Source organism: Vidua macroura, chromosome 8 (assembly GCF_024509145.1).
Source record: "Vidua macroura isolate BioBank_ID:100142 chromosome 8, ASM2450914v1, whole genome shotgun sequence".
NCBI classification, from domain to species: domain Eukaryota; kingdom Metazoa; phylum Chordata; class Aves; order Passeriformes; family Viduidae; genus Vidua; species Vidua macroura.
Genome location: NC_071578.1, coordinates 26,067,009 through 26,084,261, shown reverse-complemented (window position 1 = coordinate 26,084,261; position 17,253 = coordinate 26,067,009). Strand labels below are relative to the sequence as shown.

The 17,253-nt window shown below is 37.4% G+C and overlaps 1 protein-coding gene across 1 annotated transcript in view; it reads right to left on the bottom strand.

Annotated features, from left to right (window-relative positions):
* Nucleotides 1-17,253, bottom strand: part of NRG3 (neuregulin 3) — a 344,333-nt gene that overhangs the window by 17,603 nt on the left and 309,477 nt on the right. The window contains exons 5-6 of the mRNA XM_053984120.1: nucleotides 11,135-11,237; nucleotides 6,056-6,182 (exon numbers count right to left, since the gene is read on the bottom strand). Coding sequence (XP_053840095.1) covers nucleotides 6,056-6,182; nucleotides 11,135-11,237 — 230 coding nt within the window. The remainder of the gene's footprint in view (nucleotides 1-6,055; nucleotides 6,183-11,134; nucleotides 11,238-17,253) is intronic.

Here is a 17,253-nt window from a genome sequence, read left to right as displayed (position 1 = left end):
TTATGATACAATAGCATAAAAATTCATGGAGAGGACAGCAAGCATTCTTTCAAAAGACAGTTCTTCATAATCATTAGTTCTGTCTAACAGAAGACCAGTAACTCATTAAAACAACAGACTATTATTTTCTGACTCTCACTTATTCTTATCTACATTTCTGTAGACTTCAGTAAGATCAAAAAGAAAAGTCATACAAAAATATTCTCTTTTAAAAACAGGTTACATGTACTTTTAGTTCAGCCAGTCAGACTTCTTATGACCAGTTTCCATAGATAAAATAACAGCTCTTCAAATTTTCCTCCACTGCTCTTCTCCCTCTTTCTGTTGAGTGAAATACTCATGTTAAACACAAAATCATTGCTTTTGTGCTTCTGAAGGCAAAGCTGTGCGTGGCAATATGCAAAATGGTGCTGCATGCATGAAGTAAATACAACCAAAATAATAAGAAGAAACATATTCCACTCCCATTTCTTTCAGTTACCATGATCTTAGATGTCACTTGTAAATGTTGTAGATAAAATATTCAGACAGAAATATGATTTTTAAGGTACTCGCATCGGTGAAGGTTTTAAACTTTAATAGTTATCTTGCCAGCTGCAGAAATGAAACTGGCTTTGATTTCTGACCTGAATAAATCAATTTCAGCTATGTAAAGAATGGCTTGCTAGCTCCAAGAAGCTATTTCTGTCCTTTTTTTGAGTTTGTTCATGGTACAAAACTGAAGGCCTGAATGGCCTATAAGACCAAGAGTAAGAAGTAAATCATGAAGAGCAGAGATAAGCCATGCCTTTTGCTACATTCTTGTTTCAGGTGGATGTGGGCTGGAGCAGTGGTGCACAGAGCCTTTCCTCATCACAGCTGAGGAACACCAGGACACCAGAAGCTGCTCTGATGCTGATCAGCAAACTTTAATGAAGGTCCAGCACACAGCAAAACTCAGGCACAGCCTACAAAGGGTATTTTTCCCCCCAACTGAACATTTGTCCCCTTTTCAGATATGCCACTTAATACACAGTCATAACATTAATAACATTTCATTACAATGAAAATGTGAATTAGAGTTTAAATTGAGGGTGTGAATATACATGGAATTCTAACAATGTAATTGAACAGATCTGGATGCACCAGGTTATTAATACATTTTAATATATTTAAACACAGTTGGGTTTATTTTCCTTTAGCTTAACTCCAAGTGCCACATCCATTCTCTAAGATCACCTCTGGAGGAAACAACCTTCATACTTCTGTGAAGAGCTTACAGCAGTATCAGTTGGTGCCCCCAGAAGTACATTATGGGATCATTCCCCAGCCACATCCCAGCAGGGCTCATCCTGTTGCTCTCACAGCTCAGTTCTCACCTGGGCTGAGCTCCATGGAAGCCTCTGAATATTGTGAGCTGCTGAATACTCAGCCATGATGGAAAACAAGCTGTGAGATCCTTTCAAAGGCCTGTTCCAGTAGGTTGAAAGCATCACTGAAAGCTTATCTGTATTCGGGTTTTTTAATGGTTTTATTGCCTTCTTGGTTAATTATCTGTTCTGTTTGAGCAATTATTGAAAAACGCTGAGGCATATGGCTAAATAAATTAAAGAATAATGATAGCTTAAAAAAAAAGCATTTTGCAAATTTTCAATTTTTCATTGTTTTATGGAGAAAATAATCTATTATGTGCAATTACTCAAATCTCTGACAATAAAAATTCCACCCCCTACTAGTTAATGCTAAGTGAATCTGTGAAGGCAGCCTGAGCCAGGAGACAAGAAATCAGCCTTTGTCACTGACCTGTTGCATTACTGTGAGCACATAACTCCTCTGCTCTACGCCTTGAATTCCCTGTTCTGAAATGTAGGGCTCGGGGATAACAAATGCCACTCGAACGCTGCAGAGTAGCTTGACACTGTTGTCCTGGTGTTATGCAAAGCAAAACACCCATCCCTCCCACAGGCTTTACTTAGCTCCTCTCCCTCAGTGTTTCCTCCAAAATAGTAAAAGGTCCAGAAATTCATGTGGCATTGGAAGAGAGGTGATGTGGGGATCCCATTTCAAAAAGAACTGAGAAGGCAGAGGGGTCAGCTTAAAATGACATTCAGAGAGGTTGCCTCAAGGAAGAAAAGAACCAGTGATTTTTCTGAGGGGGCTGAGCTTGCACAAAAGCTCAGGTACATTTAACATCCTTACTGTTCCCCTATGCTCTGTATGTTTTGTTGCCAACACTGCCTCTAGACAGAGGACAGTAAATTCAGGTTTGTCTATTCTGGCAGTTCTTCCTAAGTAGCCATGTGATACAGAAATGGGAAATTAGCTCTTGATTTCAGCTGATAAATCAAATGGTAATTCACGTAAACCCACAGAGTACTCCTTTAAAAGATTTAAAGTATCTCTTGCTTGACATATATTAATTGCATTTCTATCACAGTGACTGAAAAGATTTTATTTCCTACTACTATGAACGAAAGGCAAAAAGATGCAAAAGGAACATTTTTTTGTCCCTCATTATAAGAATTTCAGAAACCTGAAGGTAGTGGTTGCAAGCTACTAGAAACAAGTGTAGTGAAAATTGAAACCACACATTACAGCCTGAAAAGCATATTAACCACCTCAGAGGGACAGTGATGGGAAATTAATAGATCCCCTTGGTACCATGGCAGAAGGTATTAAAAACCACGAGGATGAAAAGGCCACTCTAAAAAGCCATGACAATTTTCAGAATCACTAAAGGAATGTCAAGGTTTCAGCTGACTTTTAAATTTTTTGTCCATGACATATTTACCAAGTTGTGGGAATTTAAAAAGAAATCCTCTACTATATGTGGAAAAAGCAGGTAGGAATCAGGAGCCACCCACCTCCTTCTGCCACCTGCATGGTGTATGAGGGTGCACCAAGCACTTGTCTTTCTAGATGGGGAGAATAACAATTTCCTTCCTTTTGATTATGTGGAGACCTAACTGTTTGCTGCAGCCCTTTAAATATCTCTTGAAAGGAGCATGATCTCTTTGGAAAGGGGTACATAATACTTGGGAAGCCCTAGGTTTTATGCATTAGGTGAAATTAATCTCCATCTCCTATGCACCACAAAGATCCTGAATTAAAAGCTGGCACATCTCTTCCTGGCTAAAGAATTATGGCAAGATTACCAGTGCATTAGTCTTTAAATCCAAGAGGCTAGAAATCCTAGCAAGAACCACGTAGCAAGAATTTAAGTGTGTTGCTGCCAGAATGTTTGGGAAAAGCAGTGGACTTGGAGGAGATTCAGGAAATCCTAGGAGCTGTGTTGAAACAGATATTTATGAATCCTTCTTACAGTACACAGTATTTTTCATCTAATTTGTACCTCTAAGAAAATAATGAAATTGCTACCGAGGCTAAGACAGGTGAGCACTACTACCAGTGATGATCAGCAGGACTTCAGAGAGAACACAGTTGTCTTGACAAAATCCAACCCTTTATTTCACTTTTCAGAATGACAATGGAGCAGAGGCAGGGAGTGGAGGAGATGTAATACACTTGAGTATGGGAGGAAGAATTACTTCACTGAGATTGGTTAAGCTCTTTATAGCCACAAACCGCTTGAAACTTTGTCTGCTATACCCTGGGCCTTGGGAAATAAGTTAAACCTCCTTCTAAAGAAACACATTTGGAAAGATAGATGGGCCCTTAACTAAATATAGCAACCTCTCAGTCAAAAGGTGATGGTTCTTTCAGAATAGTCATCAAGAATAAGGAACCTTATGCAACTTTTCTCAGGTCTCCACAAAAGCATTCTTTGCAGAAGAAGAAAGAGCTGTGTGAAAAGCCTGAAAGCATCACCCAGTCTATTCAAAAGAGACAAGAGAAAAATCTGAGATAATCTTCTAAGGAAAGACAGAAAGGTGGCAAAAATGGGAAAACTCTCTTGCTTGTAGGGGGAGCATGTGGAGTGGAAAAGAAAGAACTTCCAGGAATACCTAAACCAAAATGCCAGACTGGAGGAGTAGTTTCCAGAAAGTAACTGCCTTCATTTATTTAGGCTTATTATTAGCTCCTGGAAATGAAGAGAACTAAGATTTCTCCCCAGGCCCATGCAGTGGCAGCTGCAGAAGGGAATGACAGTGGGATCACATCCAGGCTGCCTGATCCCCTTTCCACCCAGCAGATATGCCTGAGGCAGATCTCTGGTCTCTGAGGGGGAGTCACTCAGCCATTCCTACAAAATGCCTTTCCAAAGTCCCCTTTCTGCTGCCTCACCAAAACCCTGCCCTTTTCCCCCTCTCCAATCTGGCAAGTTTTGTAAATATTTCATGAGCTGCCTGCATGCATTCCTGTGCTAAAATCTTCCTAACAATAGAAACCATTATTACACTGTTACACTACATCCTGCACAAGGTCATTCTGTTTTTCTTCCTTCCTATCTTCCCAGAGGGAGAACGCATTAATGGTAAGGAGAAAACAGGTGCCTGCAAACAGCCACAAGAACAAGAAAATGGTGTGTTAATTACCAGCACTCATAATGTCAGGCTGAACAGCAATATAAACTGAAAATCAAAATTGGATTAAAATAGTAAATATAACGATGGTGTTCAATCTCTGTGTCCAGAATCTATGAACTGCTATTTCAACCATTATGACTATGGTTATAGCAAAAGAAAATGACAAAATATTGCGCTGAATTACAGTGAGAAAATGCCAAAGAGCATATTCTTAGTGTTAACCAAGGCTTATTTCACAGGATAGAACAAAAGGATCATGAACTTTACCTTTTGTTGCCATCATTACAACCAACAACACTCCCAACAGCTCTTTTTTTTTAGGAGCTAGAAATAATATCAGGCTGAATGAACTGAAAGTGAGAGAAAAAATTGCACAAGGTTCCCCAAATTGTGATTATGTCAATTTAGTGGAGCTGTCTTCCTTCTTGAAAGAGTATATTTTTCTTGAATTACAAAGCATATCATGAGCATATATAGGAGCACCACAATAGTATTCCTACAAAACAGAACTTTTAGTGAATTTAAGCAATGCTCTCACAGCCTCTGTGTCTTAGCAGGGAGGCTCTGGTTACTCTAAATTGGTTAAAAGGGCTTACATTTATCTCTAAATTAACTGGATGTGAACTAGGATTTGAGTTAATGCCCACTGGTTAAGTGGGCATGAGTGCTCACTTTTGCTAAACTCCCACTATTTTGATGGAATCTGGCAAATAAGGTAGTAATTTAAGCAACACTAAGATAATTTTTTTTTTTTTTTTAAGAAGTTAATAATTTAGAAAGGTTTAAATACATCTTTTATATTTTCCTATTATATTGCTACCAGGACCCTTTTTCCAAAGGCTTTGTTCAAAGTAAGACATCGCTGACTGTGTGTGAGCAGGGGAAAGAGAATGACATATACTGGAAAATATCTTCCTAAAAAAATACCAGGACTAAATAAATTGGTTGTCTTCAAGTTCCTTATTTCAAACACATTTTACATATTTCATGATTGTGAGATTGCAATGACTTACATATAATTATGTTCAGAAAATGATTAAATATATTTCAAATTTAGTTTGAACAGACTAATTCCTTTCTGTAAACTAAAGTACCTTTAAATAAAGACCCAGAAAAATGAGACCATCTGCACAGTCTTCCCTTGGGTATTTGTTTACATGTGTAAATTTAGTTCTAGATTTGGAATTTGCTCTGAATTAACTGTGACAAATCTCTATGTTTTTTCACACAGGTTCATAAATTATTGGAAGGCATGACATCACTTAATTTCAAGGACCCCCACTACACATACAGACATGTATGACCTCAGGTATTGCTGGAAACTATAACAGCAATTTCCACTGCAGAATGCAGAGCTGGGGGGCTCAGCAAAGTCTGCTACATGAACAAAATGTACCAGGATCCATTGAAATAACTTTAGAAAAAAATCCCTGCTTTCCATTAAGAGGCCTGATAGAAAACATTTTATGAAGGAGGTGAGAATTGTGGTTCCCATTGCTCAGATGTTAATAGCAGCATGACGATGTGCTGCCATCAGCAGCAGGAACTCAGCCAGGCTATTAAGTGCTGTAGCTGGCAGGATTACTTACATTTTGCAGCTGGACTTGGCTTTGTGCCATACACTCCGACTTTGCCATCATGCTGGAAGCATTTAGACTGTAGGTTTTCCTATTCTGCGTTTCTTTCAGCTGTTCGTGAATCTGCTTGGTTTGTTTCCTGCAGAGAGAAATAAAATTCATGTAAGAAAGAGTTCGCTTGATCTTCTGCTATAGCCATGATACTTTTATAGCCATAACTCCCTTTGTTCAAAACTTCACCGTGCTAGATGAGCCAGCTGAGCTAATTCACTAAGATCTGATATTCCAATGCAGCCATTGTTTCCTGGCAAGGCTTAACAAAGGGAAAAAACCCCTCTCTTCTGTTTTAAAATACCTTCTATTCTCAGATTACTATAATAGTATGCTCGTTGTGCTAGTGCAGTTTTGTAAGATCATCTATAGCACATTTAACAATAGCTTGCAAATCAGTCTGTATAATAAAAAAGCATTTTGCTCTCATTTGGAAAAAAGGTTTTGGCAAATAAAACAGGCATTAGCCCCTGCTGGCTATAAAAATTGATGAAGAATCAAAGATTTCTGCCAGCTGATTAGACTTGATCTATAACACATCTTGTATAGAGCAGCTCCTGCTTATATGTTTAAACCTGGAAAAAAACATCACTATGGCCACTGAGACTGTGGTTTTGACTTATTATACTATAATCCACCCTGTCAGAGCTAGGAATACCACTGGATGAATCCCTTGCATTATTCAGGAGATAACTATGCTGTTAACAAAGACTTTCTGTTTCTGCCACACTATATTGAGTGGAAGTGACAAACAGTTTTTAAGTTCTATACATGATAGAGGATATGAGACAGCAAACTTTAAATATTACTTTTATCTTCTGCAAAAGTTATCTCAGCTGGGCAAAAACTGTTAGCAAAATACATTTAAGCTCTTTTATCAGTTTCCTTTTTTTTTTTTTTTTTTGTGATAAGCTACATTGTCTGGGACTATCAGCTTTAAACAACGATGAGCAAAAAACTTCACAATACCATTTTAATTCTTTCCTTCCCTGCTTTCTTTCTCTCCCCCACAATATGCATCTCCAGCACTGAACATACAGTGGCCTTGGAAACAACCCAGTAATGTCAAGGACTCACCAATAGCAGCATTTAATTATACCACCAGCAGGTTTTGGACAGCAACTGGTACTGGGTCAAATTTCTGAAGGAAGTGATTTCTGGCAAGTATTTATGAGAGATAAAGAAAATACGGCCTTTCTATACTGAAATTTAAATTTTAGCAAAGCAGCTTCAGCAGCATTTTGAAACATTTCTGGTGATTTGATTTTGGAAAGACTTATGACATCATTAAGCTTGATAGGATCTTGTGTCAGACAGTGAATTTGACACTGAATGAAGTATAAAATTAATTTTAATTTCTTATTCACAGTGGAATCTCTGTCTACTGCTGGAAGGTACAAGAAAGCAGAGGAAAAGGACTTATGTGTTCAGTGGAGGGGTCTGTGAGTGAGGACAAGTTCCCTCAATATGAAAGTAAGAAGTGAGAAGTATCATAGTTCAGATATTCAATTTTAATAACATAGTTTCAATATTTCTTGAGTCCCTTCATTTTGGTTCAGTATGACACAATGTAAGCATTTGCTTAAATTCAACAAATTCTAAGTACCTGCTTAGAAATATTTGTTACAGCTTGTTTCCTGAGTACAGGTCATAAGCCATAACAAATCCAGGACTCTAAGCACCTGTTAAGCTTTCTACTTGCATCCTATTTTGAAGCAAATGAAAAGAATGAATTTATATAGTAAGCAGTTACAAATATGAGTGGCATGTTTTGAGTATTGCTAGGAGCTCATAATTAGTAAAATCTATGAATAGAGGTAGGTGAGGAAATAATTTCTCAAAATAATTTCACAAAAACATTCACGATTTTCTTTAGCCAAAACCGGTAGAATTAATATTGGAATAATCTGAAGGAACATAGTGTCAAATTAAATTAGTCAGTTGAGTGTGAAACATCTCTTTTAAAAATGTTTTTAATATCCACTAATTTTTGAATCCAATGAAATTGAACAATTTCATTTGTAAAATGTCTAAATGAGCTCTTCAGCTTCTCATAAAATTCTAGGGGAGATTCATAAAAGCAACTTTAGCATTTTTACAAACTATTTTCTGATCAGCTAAATTACATACACTGAGGAAATTAGCACATCTATTTCTATGTCCTGCTGGAAAACCAGTCTCTTGTTTGGTCTCCAGAATGGTTATGGAACCTTCAGGAATTTTTTGCATGACCTTATGTAAGGTATGAACAGTGATAGTGAAACATGATCACAGCATCACATGTTGGGAACCTCTCATATACATACAAAATGACAATTTAATCAGGAAAATAACAAAACAACTTTTGGATTTATTTATAAAAATAAATAGAGTTGTTTCTATATTTATAAACATGTGTAAGTAAATTGCAAAAATTCAGCTTCACTACTGCATTCTTTAATATTACAATTGAAATTCCTGAAGGTAATTTGCTGAGAAAAACAATCCAATCATTAATTTCCTTTTATGTTCATGCAACCTAACATTAATATCAGGTTTATGCATATTCATTTTGCAAAACTATAGGATGCACAGCTATAAACTAGAAACCATTAATAATTCAAAGTTATTTGCTGATTAATAAATTTATTTTACAAGTTTTGTTTTCAAAACAAATGGGCCTTATGTGTTCTACTTTAGAGTTATTTGGCAATGAAGTGTTGTTACTTCAGCAAGAAATAAAGTCACTAGTCATTTGTAAAAGTCTGAGCTGTAAAGGGCAGCCCATTACTGTACTCTTCATCTCTTGCTAACACTTCCAGCACTTTCTTGATTAACCTAAAAGGAATAATTGGAAGGGCACAGAGTTTAATTATAGTCCTAAACTTTCTCAGATTGAATCTATTTTAAAATAGGACTTTTAATTCAATGGCATATAGGGAAGTGCCTATTTCTAGCAGCTGGTATTATAGAATTGTCAGACTAAGTAAGTCAGGATCTTCATGGAAACTTTTCTCTTAAGAGATGCACTATTCAGAGTTTCTATATCTGTTAGCAATATTCTAAATTTTTTGTACGTCAAATGAAACCCCAAGATAACCCCCATGCAAGAGGAATGCTTTGATAATACTTAAGCACAGTCAGGGTACATATGCCTGATAAAGAGGCTCCCAAAAACCTGCTGACTCAAAGCTAACATATGGTAATATGGCACTTCAAATTTGTTGGGTTTTGCACCCTGAAGAAACCGGCCAATGTTAAATTTACAGTTTTACCTGGGCTCCAGTCTAAACACTTTTATTTTCTTTTTGGACAGCACTAGATGGAGCTGCAGCCAGGGTGTTAGGGACTGACCAGTCTCCCTTGTACACTGTCTGAGGCCTCCTGACTGAACCAGAGGTGCTCGTTTTCTCATAACTCTGCAAACTTCAGTTCCCAGAGTCTGGCACCAGCCCACTTCAACTCTCATATTTATAATGCAGACAAAGTCCCAAACCCAACACCCCCTCCTGAGTTATGATGCACTATTTTCCTGTAAGTTCCTCTTTCAATTGTTATTTCCACTCATTATTTTCAGACTTGGCTCTCCTCACCACCCCATCAAAGCCAGGGTGTTTTGCAGGCTGCTCCAACTCAGCTCTCACCACTCCCTACAGCAGTGCAGGACCAAGAGGGGCACTGTGAATAACAGAGGGGCTTTTTATTCACAGGCTTTTTATCCTTGCTCATTGACTGCATGTTCTTCCTACTGACAATCCCATCCTGCCTTTCTGAAACTCTCTTCATCAGTAAAACCCTCAAGCCTTTCCAGGGAGATTCTCACTCACTCTTTCTTCTAAGATCTGCAGATCCAAAATGCATAATGACATTCCTAATGGCAGTGCCAAAGTGGCTGTCTGTGCTCACAGTTTGCACTACAGCGAAGGAGTTCGCAGGGAGGAACCGTCCTGCCAGCCTGTCCTTCCCAGCTAGCATCACTGTCACTCTGGATGCCCACAGAGCAATTAAACAAAATCCCTCAAGACATCAGAATAATTTAGGAAAAAAGGTGAGCCAACTCAAATCTTCACTCATGGCCTACCCCTGAAGTTTGAGGGGAAGAAAAAGGGGTAAAAAAGACCTGGTGACTTCCCCCTGGATAGAGAAGTCAATTTTTTTTTTTTTTCCCTAAATAAAATCCAATCCTCATTAGATTTTCTAGACATTAAAATAAATTCTAGAAAGGGGGATACAGATAAACATCCAAACTTTAAAATAGTGCCAACCTTCACATTTTTGATGCTCAGCCACCCTGACTAGCCTCATGCAGGTACCTTTTTATATTGATTTGTGTTCTCTCATTAACTCCAGCTGGAACAGGAATGAAGGATGATCACCATACAGAACACATTTATTGCTACAGGGGCACTGACAAACATGCCATGTAACTGCTATGAGTTTTTTGCAACTCAGATTACACACATAACAATAAATATTATACAATAATATTCAGTTGGGAAGACAGAGGAATAGAGTGGACAGTATTTCACTTGCAACTAGTTTAGTCCAGATGATTTTACTACTTGAATAGGTCAAAGTGCTTCTGTGTTACAGACACTCATATGCGTCTTCATCAACAGGCTGCTCTATTAGCTACAGGTTACAGATATTTGCAGAGGACTTGTTTCTGCATTTCTAACTTTAGTTTTGCTGCCAGCATACAGAAATGGACATTCAGGGATATGAAATGAAATGCAAAAAGGAGATGGTATGTTTAAACTATCACTTCCAGAAGAGCAAAGTGATTATTGCACTGAGGGTAAATGACACAAAATTATTACTGTCAAAAAAAAAAGAGAACTGGATATGACACAAACTATTCTTTCCTGATATCAGAAGATAGAAGGAAGAACACGTATTGCTACTGTTTATGTTTTGGGGAGGACTTAGTACAGCCATGGAAACTGCTGTAGCCAGACCAGAGATAAGAACAACTTCAAAAGGAGGGGAGAAGCTGAAGAACACTAAGGCTGTAAAAAGAACAGCAGCTAAGCCCCAGACACAGCAGAGGAAGGCTCTTACTTTGTTTTGAAGTAGAAGGCTGCACAAAGCATGCCCACCACGACGATGCCAAAGACGATGCAGGCGATGGACAGCACCTGGCGCTGGTACACCTCCTCGCTCTCTGTGGACAGCAAAGGGCACGGTTAGGAAAGCACAGAAAAGAGCACCTGCCAAGAGGGGACTGCAGCACCTCGTGGTTTCACTAATAATGCACCCATACTTGGAGATCTGGGCTGCCTAATTCCTCCACAGAATGGGTGCTTCTCTGAAGCTCTCCTCTAGATAAGGTTCATGCAGCTGTGACCTCCTCGGAAGTTTTAGAAAATGGCCCCAGTACACTCTGGGAGATACATAATAATGACAACCAGGACAGTTTAGTCTTTTCTCTGTCCTACATGCTGCTTTTCAGCTTTTCTTAGCAAAGGTTTTACCATCAATAGGATAAAGAGCCCTATCACCATGGAGTTTCTCTGGCTTAAGGGAAGAACAATCAGAGCTCTTCTAATATCCCACAAGAGTCAGAGATCTCCTTTAACTACCACAAAAATATAAGGGTTTTTGATTTGAATGGTGATTACAATGCCTTACTCTCGTGTCCTGAAGCTTATGCAAAACATGCCAGAGTAAAAAATCGATTCAATGAACTTGCATGGAGCCCAATGACTATTTTGCTATGAACACCAGATACTGCTTTGAAAGGTGTATATTTTTAGAAAAACAGATTTTCTTTATAAATCTCATAATAGTCTAAATAACTTTAAAACAGAAACAGAATGACAAAAAAAAAAAAAAACAAAAAAAACCCTAAGGAAATAAGAGAAAACACTCATTCATGACAGCAGACAGGAGCTGATAAGCAACTGGAGAGTCACACATTCAATTCAACAGCTCCTTAAGTGTCATATTTTATGTTTATTCTTCCAACCACTTTTCCAGTTCAAAATGTGAACATGCCAAACAGATTGCTATTTTTAAAGTTCAGTTTCTCCAAATATGCAATGTACAAACCAGTATTTTCATTCACATATTCCAGGTGGAAAGCCAACACATAGGATTATCAGAGCACAGTACAAGCCCTGTATGCTGACAAACCTACATTTCCTTCCTAGGCTGGAGCTCCTCAGTGCAGACACCCCCATCAGTGTGAACAGCAGCACACATGTCAAGTAGGTGGCAGTAGCTCCAAGTTTGTAACTCTCAGATTGATAACAAATATTGTATGACAACACCAAGGTAAATCCAGACAAATCACTAAAGGCTATGAACAATACCCTAATCAGTACTAATTAATGATTTTTCAAGAATGAATATCACAGTGCTGTTACTAAACATTTGGAAGCTTAAACACAAGCATTTGTCTCTTGCAAGTATCAGTTATTTTTTCTGTAAGCTATTAAAAAGAAAATTACAGTATCAAATTTTGATTTTTTAATTACTTGTCTACTTGCTCTCTCAACACCATAGTGAGCTAAGATTCAAAATGTCCTCAGCTCTCAGCTTCTGCTGACATTTCTCCATCATTTAAATTTGAAATTCTAAAAATTGTACTTCTAAAACACTATCTTAAAAATAAAAAGAAGCAAAGAGACTTTTCACCTGTCTAAAATATAACTGGAAAATTTGTAATTCAAGAGGAAATCCTGTTCACATTGTACTAAAAGTGTTTCCAGTACAGCTTTAGGTCTATTCCTCACTGGGAAGTACAAAATCTGGATCTAGACAGTAAATCCTTACTGGCACTAAATGAAATGTTTGGGGTTTAATGTCTTTTGTTTTGTTTTATTTATTTGTTTGCTGTTAAACACAGTTACCCAACTTCCATTTCCACGGTAATAACAAATCTAACAAATTTGAATTCTTATATTGATGTAATCACACTGAAACTCATTGAAAAACTCTTCATTTCAGCAATTGTTAACCTGTTCTGCCTGAATAATGATGTCAGCACCTACTGCCTAAGCCCCAACTGAACCATACATAGTTATGAGCTGCAGTTTCACTCAAACATTCCATATAAATAAGAGCTAAAAAATCTGTTTATGAAAATAAACGGATTTAAGTTATGTGTGCACTAGGCTTAATTTTGATTTCCTTTCAACAGAAATCCTCATTAAATACTTTATTTTTTCTCTTGCTATTTCTTTTTGAGAAATTGGGAGTTTAATACAGCTATACTCTTTTGTTAGTCCTGAATAGCGATCACTGCCTTGTTAAAGATGCTTTAGAATAAGCCTTACCAAGATAAAAGCAATTCAGAGACCAGACAATATTATCTTGCTGAAACAACTATGTGAAGATTTAAGTCTTTTGTGTAGTCAGATTAATCCCTGTCACCAGCTTTCAACATATGCTGATCAATATTTTCTTTCCTTTTTGTTTACTTTGTACAGTGCATATTTAAAGTAGTACTTATTGATTTCCCGTACTCCATTTCTCTAGGCACCTTTGTTCATTTTTCACATCCTGTAAATATTTATTTATGTATTGGATTCCACCATTTTTTTGTCTCTAACATCTTTAAATATAATCCGTTTGGCATTTTTCCATTTTCTAATCTTCTGCACTGGCTTTATTTAAAATTCACCTTCTTACTAACAGCAATGCAATCTGTCTTTCTCTGCAAACTATGAAGGTCTCCTCTTGGTTGCCCTGATTGAACCTCACTATTATGCTAAGCACATGTAGCACAGCTGAGACAAGGGGCATCAAAAATGGCTTAGATCTGAAGATAGCTGTAGCCAAGCACTGCAAAGCACTTGGGCCCTCATAGAACAGAAACCTGGAGAAATTCAAAGTGTATAAAGGAGAAAAACTGCAGATTCCTTCTCCTTTCCTCAAGGATTTGCATACTGAAACTAACTTCCCAAGGTAAACTGAAGTGTGAATGAAATGATAAAACTCTCTTTATTCACATATATTAATATATTCCTTGTGAAGTACATAATCTCAATTACAGTCTGTTGAAATAAATACTCTTGGGAGAGGGTTCCTTATTTAATGAGCAGCCAAGAAAGTATTTCTGCTAAAAACCAAAATATAAACTGCCATGGATATTCCTGGATAATCCACTGGAGGATTAAGACTACAGAATGTGAATTTCACCAAGCATTCAAATTACAAAAAATACACAGCCTCTACTAAGAGAAATACAACCACAGTGCTGAAAAGTAACACAGTAAACTGTTTAGATGCAGACTATTTGTTTAATAAAAATTATGGAAAGAAAGGTCTTCTCAGAACATAAAGACAAGACAAACTCACACGGAACATGGTGCCTGTTGCAAGGCCGAGCTCCCAAAGAAAAGTCCCCATGCACTGTGTGCCCTGTTACATGTGGAGCCCATTCTCAATTATGCTATTGATTGTTTCTAATTTTCCAACTTGCTACAAAATTTTCTAAGCTTGTCTTACTTGTTTGCTGCTATTATAAAACACAGAATGACTACTGGTGACCCATTGCTCATAGCGCAGTTAAATTTCACATACATTATGAAAAAGAAAGTGCATGTTATAGTCCAGGTACTGGGGGTTTGGGTTTTTTAATTATCTTGCTCTTTAAAATTTACAGTCTGTACCCTGTTTGCTTTATGCATGTGGAAAGACCCACTGAAACATACAAGTATGTCTTTAGAGGATTAAAAAGTGTAGGGTTTGACATGTCTTTCTCATGACTATTATTTCTAAAGGGTATGGTAGGTTTTTTTTATTGTACGTAAGCTGAAACTGGTCTCTTCTTTTGGACTTCATTATAAAAGGAAGAATGCTGATACAAGGTCCTTGAGTATGATTCTAACCATATTATTGAGGGAAAAAAAATAGTTAATTAAAACAGATTATGTTAGGCTTTGTCAGCACCTAAATCCACAATATTATTACCAGCCATAATCACTGGATCCTCTGGTTCTATTGTGTGTTTTCAGTTGAAATATCTTTGAAAGGGATTTCAAATATGAAGAACAGCATTGTGCATGTGGCCTATACAAAACAATAACAAAACAAAAATAGTAACTTTCCCCCTTGTGCTTATTTCAATGGCTTTTGAATAAAATCTCAATATGGTCACAAGCATCAGAGAGAATAATTACTGACTATTCAAACCAAGCCAACTGAAAAATTATGACATTTACCATACAAATGCATTACTTAACCTTTGCTCTATAAAGAAGACCCCCCCATGAAAATGAATAAAGGTGCAGATTAATTTTTATGCTGAAATTTTTAGTCCCAGCCCAACATGCATAAACCCTAACAGAACCAGCATCCCCTTACCTTCCTCACTCCCTTCTCCTAAAAGGACCCCCTCTGCATTACTGCAAGTAACAACATGCTATAAACAAATATGGGAAACCCTTTATCTTGTCATTGGTATACATGAAACCAAATAGCTTTCCATGTGCACAGAGCCAGCTTTTCCTCAATAGACTACAAGACAGCATGCAGACAGGGCTTTGGGGAGTTTTTGGTCCCCATGCAAAAACTGGGCCATGCAGAGGCAGTGAATTGGGTGCTGTAATGTCTGCTGTGACCTCAGTGCCACACTTTTTGCATTTCCCTCCATGACCTGCCCATGCCTTTCCTGCCGCACCTCAATTCCACATGGTATTGGAATATCCTGCAGAGCCAGAACCTCACTTCTGAAGTGAACCTCAAAAGTATCATTTGGCACTTAAACTCTCTTTGGTGTCCAGCAGCCTCAAAGTGCCACAGACAACAATGGAGAAGGACTACATGGAAACCTCATCCACAATATCAAGATTTTCAAAAAAATACGGATTCCCATAAGTTAAAAGAGAGTAGTTAAAGCATATTTCTCAATATAGGTAGATTTATGTGTGAGAGGTACTGAACTATATACAGCATTCTAAATTTAATTCATGAAGAGAATAAAAAAAGCTTGCATGTTCCACAAAATCTGTGATTGCCTCAGCATCAGACATTCCACTCTCCCAAGAGTTTTCTCTGTTCTTGCACTTGCAAAAACCTACTGCACAGATTCTTTGCCATATGCTGTGGCTTGTGCTAAGGCAGAGTGAAACTGCTGAGATGCTACATGGCACAGTTCACAAATTTCTTATTTGACCTTGAGAAAGTCAAGACCCTTGTTGTTTCTGTAACCACAAGAAAATGCAATTCCATTGCAGAAATTAACATGACAAAATGTAATATAAACATATTAACCTCTAAAGAAGTCTTTGCAAATACATGAAATAGATAAACCCACCCCAGACAACTCTGTTTCAACATCTTCAAGAGCATATGGATTACTTCACATAAAATATCATGTTTTTTTCCAAGTCTCAGCTACTTTTAAAAGACACAGAGTTTTCTTCCTTGAGACTTTCGTTTGTCTGGGTAGAATTTCCCTTTTAAAAGGGATTCAAGACATTTAGGTTCCCAAACCAGAAGCAGAAGTTTTTATCTGCTATCGTTTACAGAGAGGACAGAGTCAAGGTTAATTGCACAGATTCCCATCTCAGACTAGAAACAAAGCAAGCTGACTTCTGCTGGCAGAAGTTCATAAAACATTTCACAGTTTTCACAGTGATTCTTTCTTGGGAAGAACTGTTCTATAATTCTGATTGTAACAAAGATGAACAAAACCATTTTCTTCTACTAGTGGAACGTCCACAGCACAAGGATTTTAATGAATACAAAGTGAAATAGATGCAGCCCATTATATATTACAACTGCATGATATTTACATTGTTTGACTATTGGCATTTAACACTGGTGAGATCATTTCCTGCATACACAGAAGACAGAAAAGGAAAGAAAGACTGTTCAACATGTCTGACTGACTTATTTTGAGTACTTGATTCTACAGCATTAATGCTACACTGGCACTGGTTTTACATGAGATGAGAAATGAAGCCATGAATTAAGTGTAATGTTATAGACTCATCATGAAAAGGGATGCAAAGCTATGTGCTGTAACTCTGAGGCTGAGCTCTCAATTTTAGGTTGGTGAGTGAAAGGTGAAATCTCAGTCAAAAAGTAATGAAAAAAATATCCTCAAATGAAATGAACTGAATGCTGGAGAGTTGCAAAAAAACCCAAACAATCAAAAAAACAAACGTATAACCTTACACAGCTCTTGTGTTACATCAGGAGTGAAGGTGCCAATATCCTCACTAAGT